Raw genomic sequence first — 26,431 nt, forward strand, 5'->3', positions numbered from 1 at the left:
GACAGCTATTGAGATGGGCAGAGAGACAGCTATTGTGATGGGCAGAGAGACAGCAGAGAGACAGCTATTGAGATGGGCAGAGAGACAGCTACAGATGGGCAGAGAGACAGATTGAGATGGGCAGAGAGACAGATTGTGAGCAGAGAGACAGCTATGAGAGACAGCAGGGAGACAGCCATTGAGATGCAAGCAGAGAGATCAGCCATTGAGACAAGCAGATATATCGTTAAGATATATATCAGCCATCGAGATGCAAGCAGAGAGACAGCCATTGTGATGGCAGAACAGCTATTGCCAGGAGACGCGGGCAGAGAGACAGCAGAGAGACAGCCATTGAGAGATGGGCAGAGAGGACAGAGATGAGAGACAGCAGAGACAGCCATTGAGATGGGCAGAGAGACAGCTATTGAGATGGGCAGAGAGACAGCTATTGTGATGGGCAGAGAGACAGGCGGCTGCCTGCTTCAGATATTGATGCTTCAGCTCCCTCTCTACCAGGTAATAATGGCTGTCAGATTCAGAAGAACCTCTTGACTGACCTGAGGAGTTCTACATCAGCAGGCTCTTGACTACAGAGGGCTCAACTTGAGCGCACACACACACACACACACACACACACACACACACACACACACACACACACACACTTCAGCCAGTGCTAGTTCCCCAGTGTGAGAGGCAGGTGAAGGGCTCCCATTTCAGACTGATCTAATTCCGGATACTGCCGAGAAGAGGAGTGCCTACAGTCGGCTCACCGCTTCAAAGGCTTCCCACTCACTCTCCTCTCTAGCCCTCTTCCAAACCCAAACACACACACACACACACTTTCATTAACCTGCCGTCTTTTCTGACACACACATTGACGCACGCACACACGCAGTGTAGCAGTAGTAGTGTGTGTGTGTGTGTGTGTGTGTGTGTGTGTGTGTGTGTGTGTGTGTGTGTGTGTGTAAATAGCCTACACATGTGTTTGTGTGTGTGTGAGATTGGCCCACACCACAAGAGTATGTGTGTGTGTCTGTGTTTCTCCATCTCCTCCTCTTCTTCCTCTTCAGATCTTTTGCATGTGTGTGTGTGTGTTTCAAACTCTTCAAGTTCTCTCTCAATAAAGAGCATGTGTGTGTGTGTGTGTATTTAAGTAAGAGCATGTGTGTGTGTGTGTGTGTTTAAGTAAGAGCATGTGTGTGTGTGTGTTTAAGTAAGAGCATGTGTTTGTGTGTGTATTTAAGTAAGAGCATGTGTGTGTGTGTGTTTAAGTAAGAGCATGTGTGTGTGTGTGTGTGTTTAAGTAAGAGCATGTGTGTGTGTGTGTGTGTTTAAGTAAGAGCATGTGTGTGTGTGTGTGTGTTTAAGTAAGAGCATGTGTTTGTGTCCGCGTGTGTGTGTCTCTCTCTCTCACCTTGCTAGAGCCGGTGACGTTGATGGCTGCACTGTGCGGAGCTACGGACATGTAGTCAGCCTTCCTCATCAACTCCACCCTGATGTCCTGAGCCTCGAGGCTCTGGATGAAGCTTGAGATGTCCGAGTCTAACATCAGATAAAAGGAGATAAGATACGTTTTACTGCCATGCACCAACATTGGGGGTCATTGTTTGGAACAGCAAGAAGGCACCTCAGTACAGTTGGGGGTGTTAAACTTGTCTGACCTCAGGAGTTCTGCACCAACAAGGTGGTGAACTTGACTGACCTGAAGAGTTCTACACCAACAAGGTGGTGAAGTTGACTGACTGACCTGAGGAGTTCTACACCAGCAGGCTGGTGTACTTTACTGACCTGAGGAGTTCTGCACCAACAAGGTGGTGAACTTGACTGACCTGAGGAGTTCTACACCAACAAGGTGGTGGTGAAGTTGACTGACTGACTTGAGGAGTTCTGCACCAACAAGGTTGTGGTGTACTTGACTGACCTGAGGAGTTCTGCACCAGCAGGCTGGTGTACTTGACTGACCTGAGGAGTTCTACACCAGCAGGCTGGTGTACTTTACTGACCTGAGGAGTTCTGCACCAGAAGGGGGGTGGTGTACTTGTGGTGAGGCTGGTGGCGGCGCAGCAGGTAGATGGGCAGGAATTGGCGGTCAGGCGAGTGGATCTGGATGTTCCCCGTGGCCAGGGAGAGGATCAGCACCGCCGACAGGAAGACCAGGAACAACGTGAACCTGCAGCCATGCGCACGAGAACAAGCAAGAGGAACCGGGCCAGTGAGCGCAAGCTTACAGTTTAAAAGTTTAGTTTTATTACTATTTCTCAAATTATTCAGATTTGCTTAAGTCTCCAGTCAGGCATGTGTATCTTGGCGTGTGTGTCTTGGCGTGTAAAAGGTGTGTGTGTGTGTGTGTGTGTGTGTGTCAGAGAGAGAGTATTAGTATGAGTGTGTGTGTGTGTGAGTATAAGTATGAGTGTGTTTGAGTATAAGTATGAGTGTGTGTGTGTGAGTGTGTGTGGACAGGCTTTTCTGTCTGCAGTCTGACCATGTGTTGGCTGGCTGGGGCTTCCCCTCCCTTTCCAGGTTGAGTGGGTGTCAAGCAACCATGTATTTGAGAGTAACTCTATGTGTTTGTGTGTGTGTGTGTGTGCGCGTGTGGCCATGCACCTGGGCCTATCCTCTTGCCACAAGTTGAATATATGGTGCCAGGCCACCATGTGTGCCTTCATGCACACACACTCTGTGTGTGTTTGTGTGTGTATCCTCTTTGCTCATGTGTATATAATGAGCCTTCATCGGTGGGGCCAGTTTCACCAAAAGACCATGTGTGTGCGTGGGTGAGTGTGTGCGTGTGTGTGTGTGTGTTCACTCAAGTGTAAGCGACAGGCTTCCTCTCTGCAGCTTGAGCCAGCCCATCACATTTGAGTTCAGCAAGTTCAGTCAGGCCACCGCTTGTGTATATGCGATTGTGTGTGTAAATGTGTGTGAGAGAGAGACTGAATCTTCTGTAGAAGACACGTCTTCAGCAGGTTATGCAAGTTCAGCCAGGCCGTGTGTGTGTGTGTGTTTGGATGTTAATGCCTCTGTGTGTGTGTGTGTGTGTGTAAGTGTGTGTGTGAGTGTATATGTGTGTGTTTGATGTTAATGCCTCTATGTGTGTGCGTTCAGATGTTAATACCTCTATATGTATGTGTGTGAGTGTGTGTTTGGATGTTAATGCCTCTATGTGTGTGTGTGTGTTTGATGTTAATGCCTCTATGTGTGTGCGTTCAGATGTTAATACCTCTATATGTACTGTATGTGTGTGAGTGTGTGTGTTTGGATGTTAATGCCTCTATGTGTGTGTGTGTGTGTGTGTGTGTGTGTGTGTGTGTGTGTGTGTGTGTGTGTGTGTGTGTGTGTGTGTGTTTGGATGTTAATGCCTCTATGCGTGTGGTGTGTGTGTGTGTGTGTGTACACTCACGTGTAGATGACGGGCTTCTTCTCGCGCTGCAGGTTGAGTGTGTGTAGCCAGGCCACCGTGCCGAACTGCTGCCTCCAGAGCGCATGGCCACTGACCAGGTCCTGCCGCCCCGTGGAGAAGGTCAGCAGCTTCTGGTCCAGTGTCGTCCATGGAGGCCCCGTCCTCCTCCTCCTCCACCGTCACCTGCTGCTCCTGGTTAAACACGCTGTAGTCTACCACAGGGGCACACACATACAGGGCTTAGTGACCGTCTGTGTATTCTGTGTATGAAAGGTGCTATATAAATAAAGTTTATTATTGTATTGTATTGTATTGTATTGTATTGTATTGTATTAAGGAGCTTGCACACTGCTCCAACAAACAGCAACAAACTCCAACAAACAGCAACAGTTGGGTCAGTGTGGGCCGGCCGTCTGTCTTTGTTGGCGTTTGTTGGATGGAGACACCACAGTGTGGACTGGCAGTTCTACACATTCTAAAGACTATTTCCAACAGCTGCCAACTTTAGAATGTTGGAGTTTGTTGGTGTTTGTTGGAGCAGTGTGCAAGCTACTTTTTATAGGCACTGTAATGGCACTGAATGTTCTTTAAAACGGTTTCCTGACAGGCAGACTCATCTATAGTTCCAGAAACGACTTTCAGTTATGTCTATAACAAATTATTTTCATTGCCTGAAAGCCTCAAAATCTCTCAGGAACAGGTGTAATAAATAAATTGAGATGATTTCGCTGCTTAAATATAATATGCCAGAACCTGTGAAATAGATAATGCCTATCTGTTTTTAAAACCTTTGTGAAGCTTATGAGGGTCTTTTGTGACCTTTGACCTAACCTTTGACCACCTTACCTGCTTGGTCTACCTCAGCTTCTGCCTCCAGACGTAGGAACACATCCTCCAGCGTAGTCATGGAGACACCATAGTTGGTGATGCCCAGATCGGGGCGACAGTCTAACTCCGCAAACAAGCCTGTGGAAGCGTTAGGGATGAGGTCAAACAGGGCACGTCCAAACTTCGCCGCCATGTTGTGTGTGGCAGACTCATTAACATTGCATTACATTGTAGACACATTATGTATAATGCACAGAGGCTATTTGCTATCTCCTTGATGATAATGATTAAGTTAATATAGTGAAGCAGGGAGTGTTCCTATGAATTGAGTCCTTAGCCTATCCAGATCTAGGTCCTTAGCCAAAAAACTACAAGAGCCACTGCAGGACATGTACTGGGTCTACATCTACTGTTAGCTACTTTCAGTAGAGGCCATATCAAATCAGCAAGCATGGTAACGGCTAGGGAGAAATATATGAGTAACTTTTGTTACCATGCCAACCGTGGTTGTCTTGAACAAAGACAAAAGGGACACTCATTAGAACATTTCACATTTGTGTTTTCTGTCTAAGTCACATACATTGGATTTAAAAACAAGGAACATAGAAGAACCTTCCAGTCCGGTGTTAAACGGATGGGACTGAGGAAGGTTGGGGTCACGCCCACACGGGGAGCTACGTCTCACCTGGAAAGGTGTCCATGCTTTCAAAGGGCAGTGTGAATGTGAGCTCTGCCTCCTGTTGCCGTGACAACTGTGCCTTGGGGACGTGTTGCTTCACGAGTGATGCGATGGTATCCACCTCACACCCCTCACTCACCGACATTCTGTGAAACGTTTGTTTGTTTGTTTTTCTTTTAGTTAAAGTCAGTTTCCATTTTCACTGTTATATTAACCCTTTAATGCTAAGCTCCTTAAAGCAACATCACTCATTAGGCGTTAATTTCTATATGTCGTGTTTCAAAGAATAGTCACAGGTAAGTCAATAAGGATGTGGAGAAAATAAAACAGTTTCGTTCTAGATTTAATGACAAAAAGGGCTTTCACTGCCAAATGGTTGAGAACACTGCTAAAGAAACAGGAAGAAAATTCGATACAACCCTTCAAAACCCCATAAGAAACTTCAGAACGCAAACTTGTGTGGTTTAACCCTTAAAGGAGTACCGTCAAGAAATGAACGTTCTAAAGAATATCTGGGTTCATTGAATTCAACATAGAATTTTAGAACCTTCAATTGTTGCGGAACTTAGAACGTTCAAAAACCTACACCTTTAAGGGATAATATTCCTGATTGTGCAGATTGTAAGCGTGTGCTGAATAAGGGGAAGCATAGCCGAGGGTGGCGTGAGATGCCTGCTTATTATGGAGCCTGACTAGGAGAGAAGGCCTCCAAACAAGCCAGTTCATGATGGAGTGATTAGATTGCGGAGGAATATTTATAAAGAGCTCTTGCCTGAGGTGGTAGCCGACACCACACTTGGTTTTGAGGTACAGCGATGAGCCCACGCACTTGAGCTGGCCCTGTGATATCACTGCCTTACGATCTGGAGAGAGAGAGAGAGAGAGGGAGAGAGGGAGAGAGGGAGAGAGGGAGAGAGGGGGGGGTAGAAGGGGGTGGAGCAGACACCCCATTAACTTACTGCCAATATTGATGCACAGATGGCACACTTACAATATCCATGAGGCAGACAGTTTAATATATAATGAATGAGTGGGCAATACTGTAAACTGTGCCAGACAACATGGACTGACCGATACAACAGATTAGCATGCATACAAAGACATTAGGCACAGATACTACAGAATGGTGCAGTTATTAGGAATTATATTAAGACAAAAGCAAAGAGCAACCCATGACCGTCATTATAGATCAATAGACACACTGTTGACTAATACAATTCAACAGTGGGGTCAGTTTGGCTTGAAATATCGAATGATTAGTCACACTAGCAGTGAAATGGATGAGGAGAGATCAGGTGAGGGATGAAATGATGAGGAGAGGAGAGGAAGAGAAGAGAGGTGGGGTGACTGGATTGTTGGCTGTACGAGAAAGCAGATGGACGGTGAAAGGGGGTGCAGGGTGGCCGTACCGGCAAGGATGTCTGCTTCGTCCATGTAGTGGGTGCTGAGGACAGTGACCCGGTCGGCTCGTCGGTTCCTCAGGAGGGACCATACCTGGTGCCGTGAGCAGGGGTCCATTCCTGCAGTGGGCTCATCCAGGAGCAGGATCTAACAGACACGCACGCACGCACGCACGCGCGCACACACACACAGACAGACAGACACATAGACACACACCTTTAAATGTTACCACCCAGTAATGTATGCCAGCCACATATGCACCCAATAAATAATACACAGGGATAACACAAGAGCAATGGTAAGCAGCTGAATTAAGGCCCATATCGCCCCATGGCACTGGAACACAGAGCACAGGGCCAGGCACCTTGGGGTCTCCCAGGATGGCGATGCCCACAGACAGCTTCCTCTTCTGGCCGCCACTCAGGTTCTTGGCCTGGGCATCCATGATCTTCTCCAGGTCCAGATCCTTTAGCACTTTAGACACCTGATGGGGAACACGAACAGCACATGAAACACACACACAGACCACAGACCACACACACACACACAGACCACACACAGACACACACACACACACAGACTCATAGACACACACAAACACAGAGAGACACTTACCAACTAAACTAATAAACCAGACTAAACTAATAAACCAGGGACTATTAAAGAATACAATTAAACATTAAGGAAGTAAGTAAGCAAGCAAGTAACAGCACGTATATTAGATGGCTTCCAATTCAGAGGAGAGTTATATCCAATCATATATAATTTTCAGAAGTTACGAACTTGCACAGTGATTAGTTGCGGCACTATAATTACAAATGGGTGGGAAAAGAGGCCTGGTTTTAAATATAGACAGCAGAGTTGGAGGAAAGCAAAGAGGAACAAAAAAAACGAACAACTGCTCATGCTCACACACACACACGCCACACACACACGCCACACACACACGCCACACACACACACGCCACACACACACACACGCCACACACACACACACACACACACACGCCACACACACGCCACACACACACACACACGCCACACACACACGCCACATACACACGCCATACACACGCTGCTGGGCCACACACACACACACGCCATTCACACACGCGCGCTCACACACACGCGCTCACACACACACACACCTCAGCGTCGATGTTGGAGGGCAGGATGCCCTTGATGGCGGCGAAGATGCGAAGGTGCTCCTCCACAGTGAGCACGTCAAAGATGATGTTGAACTGCGGACAGATGCCCACCAACTGCTTCATCTCCGAGCCTTCCGCGATCTCCGCCACCGGAGATCCGTAGATGGTGGCCGAGCCTAGACACACATCAACATAATCATCATCATCACTATCACCACCACAATCACCATCATCCTCATCACCACCACAATCATCATCATCATCATCATCACCACTATCATCACTTCTATCACCCCCACAATCACCATCATCAGCAGCAGCAGCAACAACATTATCTTCATTACCATCAATACAATCATCTTCATAACCATAACATCTAATCATCATTATCACCATAGCATCTGATTAATATCATGTAGGTTTGGTGCCACTGGACAGTGGACTGGACACTCAAATCCTAACCTCCTATCACTCAGACATAGACATTTTTCAAAAGGTTCTCTTTGTAGATTTGAGTGGTCTTCAAAGCAACATTATGTTTGCCATGGCACTCTACCAAATACACTGGGTTGAATTGAATAGAGCTCCACATGTGTCCCAAGAATCCCAAGAGTGCCAGCCTGGTGCTAGCAGGTCGGCATGCTAACGTTAGCACAAAGCATAAGCGTTTTTGACATTACGTCAAAAAAGGCTGTTTGGTCACATTCGGTCCGACTTGCAGGTCATTTTTGAACATATCATAAAAAAAAAGATCATACATAGCACCAGGCCTCAACAATAACTTAAAACTTAAAAGTGGTTGCCAGCTTGGCAACTAGGCATGAGGTTTTGGTTGCCAAAGCCAACCGAATCTGGTTGCCACTTGTAACAATTTGCAAGCCAAGGGCAACCGTAAATATCGAGCCCTGCATAGCACCTTTAAAGCAATCCAGAGCCCCAAGCGGACATGTCTACTGATGAGCGCAGCAACGCTGTGGTGAGTCAGAGGGTCGGAGGTGGACAGAGGGGTCGGAGGGGGACAGAGACGGTCTCAGTGGCCTCACTCACCTTCAGTGGGGGGACAGATGCCACAGAGGATGTTCATGAGGGTGGACTTGCCCGCTCCACTGTGTCCCAGCAGCGCTGTGATCTGGCCCTCGTAAATGTCAAAGGTGAAGCCTGAACACACCAACACACACACACAACAGTATACCAACATGGTGTCAGGGTCACATATACACACACATACAACAACCAAAAATGAACATACCAAAACAGTGTCAGAATCTCTCTCTCTCTCTCTCTCTCACACACACACAATGTCCAGGCTACAGACACGACAGTGTAAAATATGCTAAATTGAGCTGATGGTGAGTTAGGATTATTTTTTGAAAAAATAAACTAAACTATAAATATGTTCAGTCAAACATTAAGAGTTTGACTCACTCACCCCGCAGAGCCTCCACTATGTTGTCCTTCTCTTTGTAGACCTTCCGGATGTTATTAATCCTGACAGGATGAGAACAGGCAAACACAGACACACACACACACACACAGAGAGACACACACACACACACACAGGTCAGTAATGGATATTAAAGGACTGTTTGGCACAGGGCCATTACAGCATTGGGGCTTCTGCTGGAAGTGCTTCCACAGCTCATCATCTGTATGAAGTCGGCGCTTTATTTCCAAAATGACTGCAGCAACTCAGCCGGAACTATCCTTAGGGCGGAGGTTGTGTGAGAGAGAGTGAGTGAGTCAGTGTGTGTGTGTGTGTGTGTGTGTGTGTGTGTGTGTGTGTGTGTGTGAGTAATAGTGACAGACAGGCATCATGTGTGTGTGATTGTGAGTGTGTGTGTGAGCAAAAGTGACAGACGGAGATTGTGTGTGTGTGTAGAGTAGTAGGTAGTGTGGGGACACTGAGCTAAACCAGAGCATTCAGGAGATTGTTTGGGAGGTGACGTCACCCCACACAAGCACTCAATTTTCTCCTTCAAAAGGACAAAGACACACACACACAGTTCTGCCAAACAGATGGATAACCAGATCAGTGTCAATCAAGAGACAGGCAGCTTTGGGCAGCTTGCAGTAAATATCTACCTCATGCAAGTCAGAAAGAATTTGATACAGACATATTGTTTATACCATAGACATGATGATACAATAATACATTTGTTAGATTGAAGCTTGATGGGGTGCTTTAGCCTAGCTAGACACAGAAAAGTCAAAATGTCAAACAACACTAGGGTCGAAGTGAGAATTCTACCATCTACCTGCAGTGTCCATGTACATTCTCTTATCATAAATATAATAATCATAAATATATCATAATATAATTAAATCACATCATTTACAACAGAGTTCCATGAGAAGGTTTTGGGTGGGTTAGGTGTGATGGTGGTGTGTTTGGTAGGCCTATCCCACCTTATGGCCTCCTTGCCTCTTAACTCAGGGGAGATGGTGTGTGTGTGTGTGTGTGTGTGTGTGTGTGTGTGTGTGTGTGTGTGTATCCCACCTGATGGCCTCCTTGCCTCTGAACTCAGGGGAGATTGTGTGTGTGTGTGTGTGTGTGTGTGTGTGTGTGTGTGTGTGTGTGTGTGTATCCCACCTGTTGCCTCCTTGCCTCTGAACTCAGGGGAGATGGTGTATGTGTGTGTGTGTGTGTGTGTGTGCGCGCGTGTGTGTCCCACCTGATGGCCTCCTTGCCTCTGAACTCAGGGGAGATGGTGTGTGTGTGTGTGTGTGTGTGTGTGTGTGTGTGTGTGTGTGTGTCCCACCTGATGGCCTCCTTGCCTCTGCACTCAGGGGAGATGGTGGTGTGTGTGTGTGTGTGTGTGTGTGTCCCCCACCTGATGGCCTCCTTGCCTCTGAACTCGGGGGAGATTGGCTCGATGGACTCGTCTCCCACGGGAGCCCCGTTCACCTCGGCCTCGTACACCGAGCTCACCTCCGTGTAGCGCTTCCTGCGCTGCGACCAATAGGACGGCTTCAGGAAGTAGAGGACAGAGCGTCGCATGCCAAATTCACCTTGACAACGACAAAATAAGAGGCTTTTTTTATTCCATCATCAGCATTTTTGGATGATTCAGAAAGTAAAAAAAACTGCAGGAAAAACCAGTCCAGTATGAAAGCCTTAAAGATAGATACTTCATTTATCCCGAGGGAAATGTAAAGACTTAGCACGACTGATGACACGTTGTTGATATTTGATCTCAACAGACAAACACCCTCCCCTTCTGTGCACCTGAAGCAGCATATAAATTGACTGCAACTTTTCCTGGCTCAGGCTAAGCGACTATGTTTCACATTCACAGAGCCAGGACTTTTGCTTTTTTTAGGGGGCGCACAGATTGAACAGATAGCTAGAGGAGTGAAGAGTAATTGGCCCAATCTGACAAAAAGTGCACCAGATTGGAATCGTGGACCTCGCCTTTAACTGGGGGCTATCTAGAACATTCCAGAAGTGGAGTTATTACCTGGCAGCACCTGGTCCAGGTAGACGGCGAGCAGCAGGTAGAGGATGCAGTCCAGGGAGAGCATGAGCAGGGGCACGTAGAGAGCGTGGGGGCCGTTGGCCAGCGTGGAGAAGACGGCTCCGTCACCCTGGGCCTCCAGATACACCACCTACACACAGACCAAGGCATTAGCCTTTACTGCTGATCAGAGACCTGCATTATCCACTAACTACACACAGACCAAGGCATTAGCATTTACTGCTGATCAGAGACCTGCATTATCCACTAACTACACACAGACCAAGGCATTAGCATTTACTGCTGATCAGAGACCTGCATTATCCACTAACTACACACAGACCAAGGCATTAGCATTTACTGCTGATCAGAGACCTGCATTATCCTCATACACTACCTACACACAGACCAAGGCATTAGCATTTACTGCTGATCAGAGACCTGCATTATCCTCATACACTACCTACACACAGACCAAGGCATTAGCATTTACTGCTGATCAGAGACCTGACCAAAGGCATTAGCGTTTCCTGCTGATCAGAGAATCCACTACACACAGACAGACCAAGGCATTAGCATTTACTGCTGATCAGAGACCTGCATTATCCTCAGGACCATTATCCACTACACTACCACACAGACCAAGGCATTAGCATTTACTGCTGATCAGAGACCTGCATTATCCACTAACTACACACAGACCAAGGCATTAGCATTTACTGCTGATCAGAGACCTGCATTATCCACTAACTACACACAGACCAAGGCATTAGCATTTACTGCTGATCAGAGACCTGCATTATCCACTAACTACACACAGACCAGGGCAGGCATTAGCATTTACTGCTGATCAGAGACCTGCATTATCCTCATACTAACTACCTACACACAGATATCCTCATACACTACCTACACACAGACCAAGGCATTAGCATTTACTGCTGATCAGAGACCTGCATTATCCACTAACTACACACAGACCAAGGCATTAGCATTTACTGCTGATCAGAGACCTGCATTATCCACCAAGTCAAGTCAAGTCATTTTTTATTTATAAAGCGCATTTAACATGTACATAGTACAATCCAAAGTGCTCCACACACAAGACATTGACACATAAAGACAAACGATGCTGGATGGGCTGGTAGTCGCCAGTGTAGCATTATGCGACATCAAGACATAAACAAACAATTTACAAAATAACAAAAGACACAAAACAGGTGTAAGACAGAATGGCGTAATCGCCAGCGTCCCTGTGACATCACACCAAGACATACTAACTACACACAGACCAAGGCATTAGCATTTACTGCTGATCAGAGACCTGCATTATCCTCATACACTACCTACACACAGACCAAGGCATTAACTATCATTTCCCACCTATTAAGCAAGGTTTATATATTGATTTTGAAAAAAAAATATTTTACATAGGGGCGGGCTATACATGGAAATGCATTTCATTTCTTCATTCAGAAAGCATGATCTGGTTCTAATTGGGCTATTGGGCACGGTCAATACACCATTATATATTTTTACTTAGCATAAAAAAAAAAGGGTATGTCAAAAAGAAACATTTCCAATTTCCTATTGCTATTTACTATAACTTCATTATCTTAAACATGCCTAACATTAGCACAATACTATACATACATTGAATACGTTACATAAACCTCTGTATGTTTGTGGATGTCTATGGCCACAAACTATGCTACAGAATGAAGGAAGTAGAGGCTCAGAGGAGGACGTTTGTGTGGTCCTTGTCTACTGGAGGCCTGTTAGAAGCCATCTGTTAAACGCCTCCAACCTGGCGGTGGAGCGACTATAAAACTCACTGTACAAACAACGTTCTGGAGGACGGCCAGGACAAACAAGCTTGCGGTCACTCACGCCACTGCATCTCATGCAAGCCAATGAATCAAACGGCTTGCCATCGCCCGTCGCCGACTACTCATCTCTCACTCTCGCCTCGAAAGGGCCGTCCGTCGCCACGGTTACGGCTGAGGGTGGTGGTGGAGGTATGTGTGCGTACATGTATGTGTGGAGGGGTTGCCATGGTGAGCCGGGTGCGTTACCTGGGCGATGCCGATGGAGAAGGCGCTGGGGGAGAGGAGGCAGAGGAGCCAGACGAGCGACTGGGGGAAGTCGCGCATGAGCACGGTGAAGAGGGACAGGCAGCCGAACACCACCGTCAGCATGGAGCCCACCGTGCTGGCAAACTTGGGCTTCTTGAAGAGCGGCGTCAGCATAAAGGAGAAGAAGATCTGCCAGGAAAAGAGGAAGGATGAGAGAGAGAGAGAGAGGGAGAGATAGATAGATAGACAGAGAGAGAAATAAGGAAAGAAAGAAAGAAAGAAAGAAAGAAAAGAGAGAGAGAGAAAAAAAGAGAAAAAAAGAGAGAAAAAAAAGAAAGAAAGAGAGAGAGAGAGAAAGAGAGAGAAAGAAAAGAAGAGAGAGATAGAGAGAGAGAGAGTTTACTTCAGAGCTGGAGTGGGCACAGCGTATTCATTGCCAGCCCCAGAGAGTAAACAATCCTGTATCTGACCCTTGTGTTATGATAATTCTCAAACAGCTTATGTTTCATAAGATGAGCTTCCCGTTACACCATCCAAACACACCCCTAGTAATTCTCTGTGCTTCCACATTGCTCATCCTTCGCCAAACAGGCCCATCTCCGCGGCATCCTCTAAGACCTGGCCCAGCAGCGGGAGCTTACACACTAATGACACATAAAACAGCCGCTGACACAAGCCACGACTGCCTAAAAAAAAACTATAATCCCTGCCCGGGCAAACGGCCGACGCAGAGATGCCGGAGATGCTACGCTAATGTTGGGCTAGCGCTTCTGACAGCAGGGCTCAGGGAAACGCGAAGGCCAGACTTTTGTCAGCTCCCCCAAGAAAACGTAAAAATGTAAAATGTTTAAAACCAATTTAGAAGCTTAGCTTTTTTTTACTCTGGAGTTGGCTTCAAACTGCAGCTGGCACAGATAAGCGGAAGCCTCTGTTAGGCAGCGTGTTTTATAGCAGGGTGCCAAATCATGTACTTTACATTCTGTGTATTTACATTAATCCATAAATATATTACACACTTTTCACATATGAAATGTGTATAATGTGAAAGTAGAATGTATATGTACATTACAATAGCAATATGGTGATAACCTAAACCCTGAAACCAACTGCACTACTACTACTAAAATTACAATGCAATGAATGAATAATAATGTTTAATAATCAAAATAATGACCAAATGATCTCAACATTACCAAAATAATCACAATTATAATTTGTGCCATGATCGAGCGAGCATGCTGGTGTGACTTACTGAGGAGATTCCGTAGAGGAAGATGAGCAGGAAGATGACAAAGAAGTTGCTGTTGTAGAAGAGGGAGGTCCAGGTGGCAATCACTGCCATCAGGATGGACATGGTGGTCACTAGAGCAGCGTACAGTAGACCCCACGACAGCCTGAGGATACACACACACACACACACACACACATATATTTACTCCTTTATTTGCGTCCACAATTCACAAGGACAACAATTTGACAGGTGCAATAATTGCTCAGAGTTTCAGTCATATGACTCTGTTGGCAATAATAAAACAGCAGCACAACAGATGTTATGGGTGAACGTACACACACACACACACACACAAACAAACCATTGTAGCATGTACACAAGGATCAAATAGAGGTTACTAAAACTCAAAAAGTGCTAAATATGCCAGCAGCACTTCATACGAGTTCTAAGAGACAGCGAGCGCCCTCATCGCACCTCTCCACTCTCCTCACCAAAAGCCACTTCAACATCAAGCACTTACCCATGTTTATTTATTATGCACTTACCAACACTATTTATCTATCTAAACCATCTGTTGCTTGCTACCAGCAATCATTTTCACAGCCAGCACTGTCTGCAACGGCAATATTTTTCATTTGATCACAACCCCCAAATCCACAAAATCCTGCAAATCCACCTCATTGAGCTGCCATGTTTGTTTCTGAAGCCCCCACTTCAAGAGAGTGGGTGAATCAGTGTCGACTTGACTAGGAACTGCGCATAAGAGGCTTTGAGGCCTGAAAAGACTGCCACCACAAACACTAATGAACAAAGCCACTTGATCAAAAGGACCTCGTGGGCTCTGCCTGTTACGAGAGAAGGAAGGGATGGGATGGTGTCAATCATGTGTGATTTTCCCCCTTTCATCACAACCTCACATGTTGAAGTATTTTTTGTGATTTTTCCCCTTTTCTTACCAATACATACGACACATAACCCATCATTTCCATGGTCATTGTGATCTTTGATGTTTCTTCATTACAAGAATAACAACATAAAAGCTCATTTATGGTCAACTTTAACAGAGAGTCTTCTCTCCATACTCTGCATTCATTTAGTCCGTCTTTTGCACGTTGACTGAACGCTTACGGAAACAGACAAAATGTACCAACGTTTAAAAGGGACGGATACAATTTTTGTATTGGTACAAAATATTAATTGGTACATACAATGCTATAGTAATACAATAATATATACAACATTAATTGGTACAAAAAGGGTGGTATTAATCAGGAGGCTTGTATCTACACCGCGTGGTTTTGCGCGCCCCCTTCGCTCACCAGAAGGCCGATGTCGTACAGTCCCATCATGGTCATGGTGTCCTTGAGGCGTCGCTCCTTCTCGGCGGCCACGTTGACGATGAGGAAGGAGACGAAGGGCGTGAAGGCCAGCACCAGGTAGATGGAGATGAGCGCGTGCGGGAACTTCTGCACCTCCACCGAGCCCGGCTGACCCATCATCACCACGCGCACGTCCATCTCCCGCCACACCGACCGCTTGGTCTGCATCTGTGGAGGGCCAGGAGATTATTGATTATTAGATCATTGCTACACTAACTCATTTTTTTTTTTTTTTTTTTTTGGGGGGGGGGGGCTTTTATGCCTTTAATCTGACAAGATAGTGGAGAGAGTGCCAGGAAGCAAGTGGGAGAGATGGATGGGGGGGGGGGTCGGAAAATGACCCAGGCCAGACTTGAACCTGGGTCCACGTGCACTGCAAAAAACTGCTTATCTAATAAAATCTAACCAAGATTATTAGTCTTATATCAAGATAAAAATAACTAGTTTGTTTTGTTTTCAGTATAAAGAGACTTACCTAGCGCTTTCTCGTGAAATCATTTGACTTAATTTAAGAAAAGTTTGACTTATTTTAAGACATCTCATCCTGAAAACAAGCAAATTTTTCTGCCAGTGCGTTAAGCAAATTTGTCCTAAAAACAAGCAAATTTGTCTGCCAGTGCATTAAGTAAATTTGTCTTGATAAGACTCCTTAAAATAAGTCAAAGTCTTCTTAAATTAAGTCAAAATTATCTTTCGAGAGAGCACTAGGTAAGTCTTTTCATACTAAAAACAATACTAAATAGATTTTTTGATCTTATTTTAAGATTAATAACACTTGGTTAGATTTCATTTTTTGCAGTGTGCCAACAGGATTATGGTATGAGCGCTGTAACCAGTTGTGCCACAGATTTTTAAATCATTGCAGGACTAACAATATCCACCTTTACAGTACCTTTGATATACCATGATTGTTGTCAGTGGCTTTGGATAAAAGCATCAGCTAATGAATAAATGTGAATGGAAATACTGTACATAAGCAAAGCTTTTCAGATTTCTACACATCATCTCCCTGTTACTGAACATGAGACTCTTCTGATGGTTTACAAGTAACTACACCTAGTACTCTAAGTACTACTACCCTTAGTAGACTGCACGAGTATGGCAAGTGATGCCAGGGGAGCATTACTGCTGTCCAAACTAAACTCCAAGTAGTAGAAACAGCAATAGCAATAGTTCTGCTAGTAATGTTTTTAGTAGTGGCAGTGCTACTAAGCAGTGACTGCTTAAGCAGAACTAGTAGCAATCGCCACCAGTAGTGGAGGTAGAAGAAGTAGCATTTCTTAGCATTTCTTCTGACTATGAAGGCATAGATGGGGGCAAAGGTGGAGGGATATGGGGAATTCCAACTACACCCTACAGATCAACACATCCGCTTCCTGTGACATAATATGTACCAATGTGTTAGAAGACGTAAAGGTAATACCAATTGCAGTTAGTACCACTTAACAATAACCACAGCAGTACACATCAGTGTACTGCACAATTTGGGGCAGTTATGTTTGTTAGATACGTCCCATGTAGTATGTGCATAGATATTAAGAGTTAGGATTGTTGGTAAAAATATGGCATACCAAAGTGAGACATGAGATCCAGTCACGGAGAAGGACAATCAAGATGCAAAGTTTAATTTGGCTGTATACAGGAGAGAGGCACACATGAAGCACAATGCACTCCAGAATATGTGTCTCTGTCTTGACACAGAATTATCTAGGGTTTAAGTACACAACAGTAAAGGATAGATAATCATATCTAGAAAGATAATTGCAGAGTCAGGAGACATCCAGGCTACCCTAATCAATGACGCCAATGGCATTTGACGCAAAACAAACAACGGGAAGTGATATCTGTCCCAACCATGGATAATGTAAAGCGCCAGGGTTGATATCATACAGGGTCATGAAGTAGGAGCATACTTTTAGTGTCAAAGTGACTTACTAGTGAGAAATTCAGAACATTAAACCACATAATAGAATATTGGACCTAATGCTCTATTCCACTTTCTCTCGGGATCTACAACACAGTTGTACCATTCTGCAAAGGCAGGAAACAGAAGCTGGCTTATTGGGGGGGGAGTAATGGCTGGTTAAGCCTCATAGCCCTCCAGCTGTTGGTTCCCTTTTTGAAACAGGTGTATTTGTGGCCAAAGTCTCCTGGGTATTGACTCTCTTCTTGAGGCAAGAAGCAGAGTGAAGTTTGCTGTTGCAATCTGGGGCAAGGCTACTACCGGTCCTAGTACTCTCATGAAATGTTTATGTTCCCGGCTTAAAACGTAACGGGGCCAAGCGCTGTTGTTCGCTAACTGGATGATGCTCGTAAATGAGACTGAGCCCTGTTCAAAAATGCAAATCCACCTCAATGAGCCGCCGCGATGTACGTTCCAAACCCACATCTCAGAACAGTGGGTGAATCATTATGGACTTGCTAACTGCGCCTAAAGAGGGTTTGATCTGCATATGCCCTGACTGACTACCACTGCAAAACACTAATGAACAAAGCCACTTTATGAAGATGAAGTGGGTACTACTGGAAAGCCAAAGAGGGAGGTTGGTGTCAATCGTGTGTGAGTCAGAGGCAACGGAGAGCTATGAGTGTGTGATTTGCTCTTGACCTTTGACCCTTTCCCGCTCACCTGGATGATGGCGGCGTCAATAAGGGTCTGCAGGCGCACAAACCCGGAGTACCAGTAATTGGCGGCTCGGCAATTCACAGAGTTGGAGAAACAACTAGCTGTGGGTGTGAGGACAAAGTGAATTAAACAAAAGCATGAGGTAACTGACACAAAGAACTTTTCTGTCTGTCTTTCTAACAATTTATTACATCATAATAAAGTTAAATCTATCTTTAAAATATTATGTTATTTCAACCTTGTCACAATAAAAAGGCAAAATCTGCCATGAAACATTACTATAGTATAAAACTGTATAAATGTAAAAATCCAACCACATATGTATATTTATACAAAATCATATTTATTTATATAAATCATAACAATTTGTCTAGCAGCATGGCCACCACAGACGCCTGCTCTCACCAATGGACTCTGTGTAGTCGCTGGGTAAGGGCAGCTGATTGTAGGGGAACCTGAGCCTGTAGGACATGTTGTCTCGGAAGACAACCCCCGCGTAGCCCAGAGGCTCGTACAGGCTGGCGTTCTCCAGGTCCTCCTCGTTGGCGAACATCTCCAAACGATCCTGCATGTCTAGACACAAAACCCAGCCAGGCCTGTGATAACCCTTTCACGCACTGCAATGCATGTGTACACATGCAGGGCTTAAAGCAAGGGAAATGTTTGTGCCTGAAGTTATCAGTTATAAGTTATCTTTTTTGAAGCCATTAATAATTATGTATTATTTAATTTCAAAATCTTAACCAGCCCAGCCTACTGTATGCCTGAATTCAATTTGTATTGAAAAATTTAAACCCTGACAAACAAATAAATGATAAATAAACAAACACACAAGCAGGCAAACATATTGGCAAATCTTTGACTGTCAGTGTACCTCAACCTATTTCTAGAATTTGCTTCATTCTTCTGTTCCAGTCCTCTACAACATCCTCTACAACATTTTGGGCCTGACAAACATGATAGATGTTGTGTATATTTGTGGTACTTTGAGTCCCTCTTTAGATCCATGCCTTGTAATTTGACATAAAGCATGGGGTGCTAACCATAAAGGCTTCCTCAACTGTACCTAACCAGCGTACCCTTATATTTAAATTCCACACTGGCTGTGTTAGGATCACTCATTGCCTAAAGTAAAGTGAAACAGACTTAGAAAGTCTACTTCAAAATCTGAAGCAAAATTTCAGTTTTCATGGTCCTCCATTTTTAGAAAACGTTTAATGGGAATAATATAAGAACCAGCAACATTTAACTAAAACAAAGACCTTGCAACTTTTAACTAATACAAATAAACTATCACAATCAACAGCTGTAGATGTCCACTGGCCTGAATAAAACAACGGAAGCCTATCAGGTCAAACCAATCTTCACGAACATGAAAGGGTAGCAGTGAACGACGCGAACAACTCTCGGACGCCTAAACCGCCAGCGCTTTGCAGGGTTATAATTAGACCACAGAGTGTGCGTTTCAAAAATAGAGGTAAACACCAGACAAGCACATTTTTCCTGTGACTCACTTCCTTCTGGTTCCGTTCTCATAACGCCCTGAGCTGCACTCATTCATACAGCAGTAATACTGCAGGTATCTGAGGGAGATACTGACTGAGTTCTGCTGACTGAGTGATCAGAAGTTGTTTCGTAACATGAGCTCCACCACAACAGCAGTCCTAGTGTGTATGCATACCCAACGAACTTTCCCACGTGCTTAAACTTGCTTTGGATAAAGGCGCCTCATATGCAAATAAATGTTGGATAATTGTGTAATTGTGTACGTGTCTAAGACTTAACAAATTAGACATAACTCAGCCACATCATTCCCAAGTGTTTCAGCTCATATTGTCATATTTGCATTCAGAGCTATGCCTCTGGGTTTATTTGCATTCCCATGTATTCATTTATGAGACGCTTTTTACCAAAGCGACTTACATGTCATTTATATTACAAGGGCATTGTTACATTGCCCCTGAGCAACTCGGGGTTAATTGCCTTGCTCAAGGGCACAACAGTGAAAGCTGGGAATTGAACCCACAACTTTTTTGGCTACTGCATGCTAGCCCAGCTCTTTAACCACTATGCTACCACCAGCCCATCATGTTCATACATTGTGAATGATAACAAAAGCAATCAAAACCTAATTGCCACCACCAGTCATCCTTCATACAAGCAACAAAGCCCACCAGACATCCCAACACAACCAACCCGCCGGCATGTGATCAGACTCTCGGTGCTACTGGGCCAAATAACCAACGGAACTCCTGGACCAACGTAACCAACCACAGAACTCCTGGGGAAACTTAACCAACCACGGAACTCCTGGGCCAACGGAACCAGGCCCTGTAGCCGTGTGGTCCAGTGTGGGGCTCATCGGACTTACGGAGCTCCTGGGCCACCTCCTCCATGATGTGGTTGGTGACGTTGGTGATGGGGGTGTAGCCGAGGCCCTTGATGGGCAGGTAGTTCTCACTTTCCAGCTCCATGGTGCCGATGCCGCCGTAGTAGACGTGGGGGTTCAGCGTGCTGATCAGGATGAGCAGACCCAGCAGCAGCAGAGGCAGGATCAGCTCCTGAGGGACAGAGGATCACACACACAGTTACAAAAACACATAAACAAACACACACACACACACACACACACACACACACACACACACAGCAAACACAAATAAACACACACAAACACACAGTTACAAAAACACATAAACACACACACAGTTACAAACACAAATAAACACACACACACAGTTACAAAAACACAAACACACACACACACACACAGTTACAAAAACACATAAACACACACACACACAGTTACACACACAAAGTTACAAAAACACATACACACACACACACAAATTTACAAAAACACATACACACACACAGTTAAAAACACACATCCATCATCTCCAACACTCTGTCTTCTTAATGAAATTTCTGAAAGCCACATTACGCAACACTTAAAAAAACCCTTGCTCATCTCTCTAACTGTCGCTAAGAAAGTAGTCCTCCAAAACTGGAAATCAAAGATATTATGCCATATCAATTACTGGAAAAACTTAATCACAGAATATATTACAATAGAAAAACATCATGCACAGAGGGAAGCAAATGTCAGCCTTTGAAAACACCTGGTCCCCTTTTCTATAATTTTAAATTCAACAAAACCATAACCCCAAGCCCCTCCCCCTTCCTTGCCCCCTCTCTGTCTTTATCTGTTTGTTTGTTTGATTAATTAATCAATTGTTTAAAAATGATTTATTTGATTTAACTTTATTTCCTCCTTTCCCCCCTACATTCACCACTCTACATATAGACACACACTAGCAACACCCAAACATAGCATGTAACCAAAGCCCTTTTCCATAACCCGATCATGACCACTCACAGACCTTTCTACTCAATTACAAACAACTGAGTCCCGTCCTGTCAGTTCTGTCTGCGTGTCTGTCTGCGTGTCTGTCTGCGTGTCTGTCTGCGTGTCTGTCTGCGTGTCTGTCTGCGTGTCTGTCTGCGTGTCTGTCTGCGTGTCTGTCTCTCCGTCTCACTTATCTATCTGTTACCTTGTTGCGTTTCATGTGTTTGATGTTTCACTTCACGTGGTGCTATATGATTCCAGGGTCACATAAATGGTTGAGGTAGGACAAATTGTATTTGCATTTGAAAAATATATTACTTAATTAAAAATTAAGTTGTCCTCCGAAGAGGGGGGGTGTTGGTGGGCCAAAAAAAAAAACACACACATACAGTTACAAAAACACATAAAAACACAAACACACACACACAAACAGTTACAAAAACACATAAAATACACACACAAAATAAAATACACACACACACACACACACACACACAAACAGAATGCAAACAGACACACACCACACAGATATATCCAAACACACATAAAGAATGTATGCACACACACACACACGTAATATGGAGTGAGTCATTATGTATATTGCTCAAGGTTTTTTCAGGTTTCTTCATACTAGCAAGGCTAGTTTTGATACGCAGACTGCACTCTCTGGTATCTCTATCTGGTATGTCTAGTCCACTTCTGCACCACACGAGGTGCTAGCGAACCCAAGGTCATAAGGTCATATGGTCAACACACCCAGGAGAGCTTCCATGTGCTCTATGATTTCAATCTACTGTCGTTTGCTTCTCCTTTTTCATGATTCTAACAGACGGCATAAAGAATGTTTTTACATGTCAATAGACCCTTAAGCGCAATCCAGACAGTACTACTGCTCTGGGTGTATGACTGATTGCTCCGAGGCCTATTGAATACTGTGTAGACAGTTTAGGCATTTTAACACAAACTAAATATTGCACATGCGATTGAGTGATGGAATACGTGTCAAAACCCTGAGAGCTGTGCTGGTTTTCGCTCGAGTTCCAATCCTGCACGTTCTAAATTGTGCAAGACACTGCCACACCCAACAATAAACTCGCCTCCTTTGCTCCGCCCACACACAGCTATAGAGCCTGTCCGGGGTCAATCAGTGTGATTTACGTCCAGTCACAATGACCTTTTCTGTCAGCTGACCAGAGTTACAGTAATTTCCTTGGACAGAAATCAATTTCACTAGACACAGGAGGGGGTTACAAAAAATGAGAGAAAAAAAAACATTATTGCTTCAAGTTGGATTCAAAAGTTGTTGGGTTTTTTTTGGGAGGGGATTGCTTGGCAGGCCAGCTCCATTGCGGCCTGCGTTTGACTCAGAAATAAAGAGGCTCCGAGGCTTGTTCACAGTAAACAACTCCACCGCTGAGCTGGGAATGGCCCATTATCTCCCCCAGATAGCTCACAGCCTGCTGCTGATGATGTCATGACTAAAGAATAGTGTTGGGTGCCATTCTATCTGCTGCGCTCACTGAATTCCGTCTGATTGTCTTGTGTTGGTTTGTTTTTGGTTCCACTTAACTAGCCTGTCTTTATTCATCCACTGTTCTCTCCATCCATCCATCTTTCCTCTCATCCAATAAACCCCCCCTTCACTTGCCGTAAACAATCCATACATCCATCCCTCTCTTCATCAACTCATTCATGTATCTATTTATCATTCTACTTTATCTCCCTAATCTATCCATCTATCCCTCGCTCTCTCCATCTCTCTAATCAGTCCATCCATGCATCCCCTCATCCATTCATATACACCGTGTTCCAAATTAAATTAATATGCAAATTGGATTTAAACATTTTATTTTTTTTGTTTTTCAATTAAACTCATGGAGTTCCACTCATTCATGTATCTATTTATCATTCTACTTTATCTATGAATCCCACTCTCCCTCTCCCTAATCTATCCATCGCTCTCTCCATCTCTCTAATCAGTCCATCCATGCATCCTCTCATCCATTCATACAGGCCTACATCCTTCTACATCACCCACCCATCAGTCCATCAATCTCTCCATTTCCCCCAAACCATCTATCCATCCATCCACCAATCACAGAGGTGAAACCATCTGGCTCCCTCAGACATTATTAAGAGGCAGAGACGTCTGACTGAGATGGCCTGCAAATGAGCGGACCACGCACAAGAAACACACGGAGGATTCCTGAGCGGGCGGAAGATTTAGCGCTACATAATCTCCCCCTTCTCATCCACCTACGGCTAAATCAATAGTGCAAAACCAGCACCTGTCTGAGACAGCGGGAGAGAGAGAGAGAGAGAGAGAGAGAGAGAGAGAGAGAGAGAGAGAGAGAAAAGAGTCCCTGGCTGGCAGGGAGCATTGCATAACCCCTTCTGAGTTTCATACTATTTAATAACTGCCAGAGAGAGAGAGAGAGAGAGAGAGAGAGAGAGAGAGAGAGAATTGAGATACAAATATAACATGCAAAGAGAAACACAGAAAAGACTAATAGTGAGAGCGATCAAGATACTGAGAAGAATGTGATCAAGTGGGTGAGTTATAGAGAAAGTGAGGAGGAGAGAGACAGAAAGAGAGACAAGAGGGAAGGAGAGAGAGGACTGGTAGAGGAAGAGAGAGGGAGACAGAGAGAGAGAGAGAGAGAGAGAGAAAGAAAGAGAGAGAGAGAGAGGACTGGTAGAGGAAGAGAGAGGGGGAGACAGAAAGACAGAGAGAGAGAGAGAGAGAGAGAGAAAGAAAGAAAGAAAGAAAGAAAGAGAGAGAGAGAGAGAGAGAGGACTGGTAGAGGAAGAGAGAGGGGGGAGACAGAAAGACAGAGAGAGAGAGAGAGAGAGAGAAGAGAGAGAGAGAGAGAGGACTGGTAGAGGAAGAGAGAGGGGGAGACAGAAAGACAGAGAGAGAGAGAGAGAGAGAGAAAGAAAAGAAAGAAAGAAAGAAAGAAAGAAAGAAAGAAAGAAAGAAAGAAAGAAAGAAAGAGAGAGAGAGAGAGAGAGAGAGGAGGAGATAAAGATAAATCCATCTGGAGGCAGTGCGCTGCTGCTGACAGCTTAAGGATAAGGCTCCAGTCTGCGATTAAAAGCATAGTGCTCCATCCTGTCAGCAGGTAGCGACAGGAGCGTAAGTCATGGGAGGCCGTCCAGACACGCGCCTCCTGTCTCCGTCCACCTATTGAGCTGACCGCTAGTCTAATTCCTATCAGTTCCTAAAGCGGCCATCCCAGCTTGGCCGAATAAGATGAAACGTTGTGACACATTAAAAATACATTAGCGAAACTGAAGTTTATATGAAAAATACATGCCGAAACTAAAGTAGGGTGTCAGGATGGAGAAAGGGGGGTGAGCGTCGACAAAGTGGGGATGCAAGCGGAATGCCTGCAGATCTTTTTATCCCACCAACACTGCACTCCCCAACTGTGAGATCTGCTGAGTTCTGGGAAAGAGTGTTGTGTGTGTGTGGTGTGTGTGTGCCTGTGTGCCTGAAGTCATATGGGCCCTCAACAAGATCCTTGGAATAGCAGTGAATCAGGAGTTCCCCGAGCAATGCTATCATGTGACTCTGGTGGCTATGCAAGAACAGATTGCCTGCTGTGTGTGAATGTGTTTGTGTACGCGCGTGTGTGTGTGTGTGTGTGTGTGTGTGTGTGTGTGTGTGTGTGTAGATTTTTGACCCCTGGGTCTATGCCCACACATCATAATCCCTCTCACCATCAGAACCCTTAATGGCCGGCATGATAGCATCTTGCACCAAGTCCATAAGCAAAATATCTTTTGGCAATGACAGACACTGTAACATTGTTTGTCATGCACAATTCATAAATGTTTCAATAACAACTTTTAATATGTGTAGATCGGTATTGAAGACATCCAATACAATTGCATGGGTGTGAGATATGTAATCTCACACACCAGAGTGATGACAACTTGGCAGTACCAAAAGACACCTGACACACTTGTTGATAAGACTAATAATGGTGACTATCTGTCTTACTTGTCATTAATGCATATTTAGAAACAGCCTCTGAAAGCATATTCCAGAGTTCCGAAGAGCTGTTAATACGAAACCATAGAGAGATCAAATTGCTCTTGGCACCTGTAAACTTTGCTGTTTGGTCCTCCATTTGATGAGCAGGTTCTTGTAGAGCAGGCTTTTCGTTTGATGCCAGACTCCGGCCTCTCGCTTGTTTATCGGACGCATTCTTCCAGCATGCTGCGACTGGCTGGCATGCGGACGAGTTCTCACCTTGACGTTTGGCACAGCTGTGAGGGAAGCGAAACGACAGCCATAAAGCACGCGGACAGGTAGCACAACAGCATTCACTTTGTGACGAGTCGTCCCACTTTGCAGTCCGACGTTCAGTCGAGTCAAGAATACGACAAGCATTCAGAATACGAAATTATTTTAAATATATTACAAGGACACTATCGTTAGTAAGAAACTTGGACCACGCACATGTCGGTTTATCATCAATGACAAGCCACACATGAAACCAAAAACTGGATATTCCGCATACTGGTAATTAACCACGGCGCTATCAACTGTCAAGCAACGCTGTAAACAAAGATTATTTATTATTTTATCATCACTGAGAATAACACCCTTAACCCTTTGATCTAATCTTGCAAACATCATGCATCTAACAAACCTATCGGTTGTAAAACTAACTGTTCACAACAAACATCACTTGAATTGTGTGGTTAGATGTAATTTAAGACACAAGTTAGTTAATTCTGCTCTCAGGATGACTGCGATTTCTATTCTTGCAAAACTGAGGTAACGTTACTGCATGTAGATCTCTCATAATATGTCAGCATGGTCAAACATCTCTTCAAAACACAACAATTATAACGGTGTGATTT

General features: G+C 44.7%; 1 protein-coding gene across 1 annotated transcript in view; it reads right to left on the bottom strand.

Moving 5' to 3' along the window:
- The window catches only part of abca5 (ATP-binding cassette, sub-family A (ABC1), member 5), a 39,214-nt gene that overhangs the window by 12,413 nt on the left and 370 nt on the right, over positions 1–26,431 (bottom strand). The window contains 22 exon segments of the mRNA XM_048232837.1: positions 1,400–1,527; positions 1,989–2,155; positions 3,386–3,522; positions 3,524–3,597; positions 4,232–4,351; positions 4,899–5,038; positions 5,665–5,755; positions 6,302–6,440; positions 6,658–6,777; positions 7,442–7,617; positions 8,489–8,599; positions 8,871–8,929; positions 10,273–10,450; positions 10,900–11,047; positions 12,972–13,160; positions 14,224–14,365; positions 15,522–15,532; positions 15,534–15,749; positions 18,211–18,308; positions 18,613–18,780; positions 20,579–20,768; positions 25,665–25,831. Of these exon segments, the coding sequence (XP_048088794.1) occupies positions 1,400–1,527; positions 1,989–2,155; positions 3,386–3,522; positions 3,524–3,597; positions 4,232–4,351; positions 4,899–5,038; positions 5,665–5,755; positions 6,302–6,440; positions 6,658–6,777; positions 7,442–7,617; positions 8,489–8,599; positions 8,871–8,929; positions 10,273–10,450; positions 10,900–11,047; positions 12,972–13,160; positions 14,224–14,365; positions 15,522–15,532; positions 15,534–15,749; positions 18,211–18,308; positions 18,613–18,780; positions 20,579–20,768; positions 25,665–25,831 (2,969 nt within the window).

This window comes from Alosa alosa, chromosome 22 (genome assembly GCF_017589495.1).
Source record: "Alosa alosa isolate M-15738 ecotype Scorff River chromosome 22, AALO_Geno_1.1, whole genome shotgun sequence".
NCBI lineage: Eukaryota > Metazoa > Chordata > Actinopteri > Clupeiformes > Clupeidae > Alosa > Alosa alosa.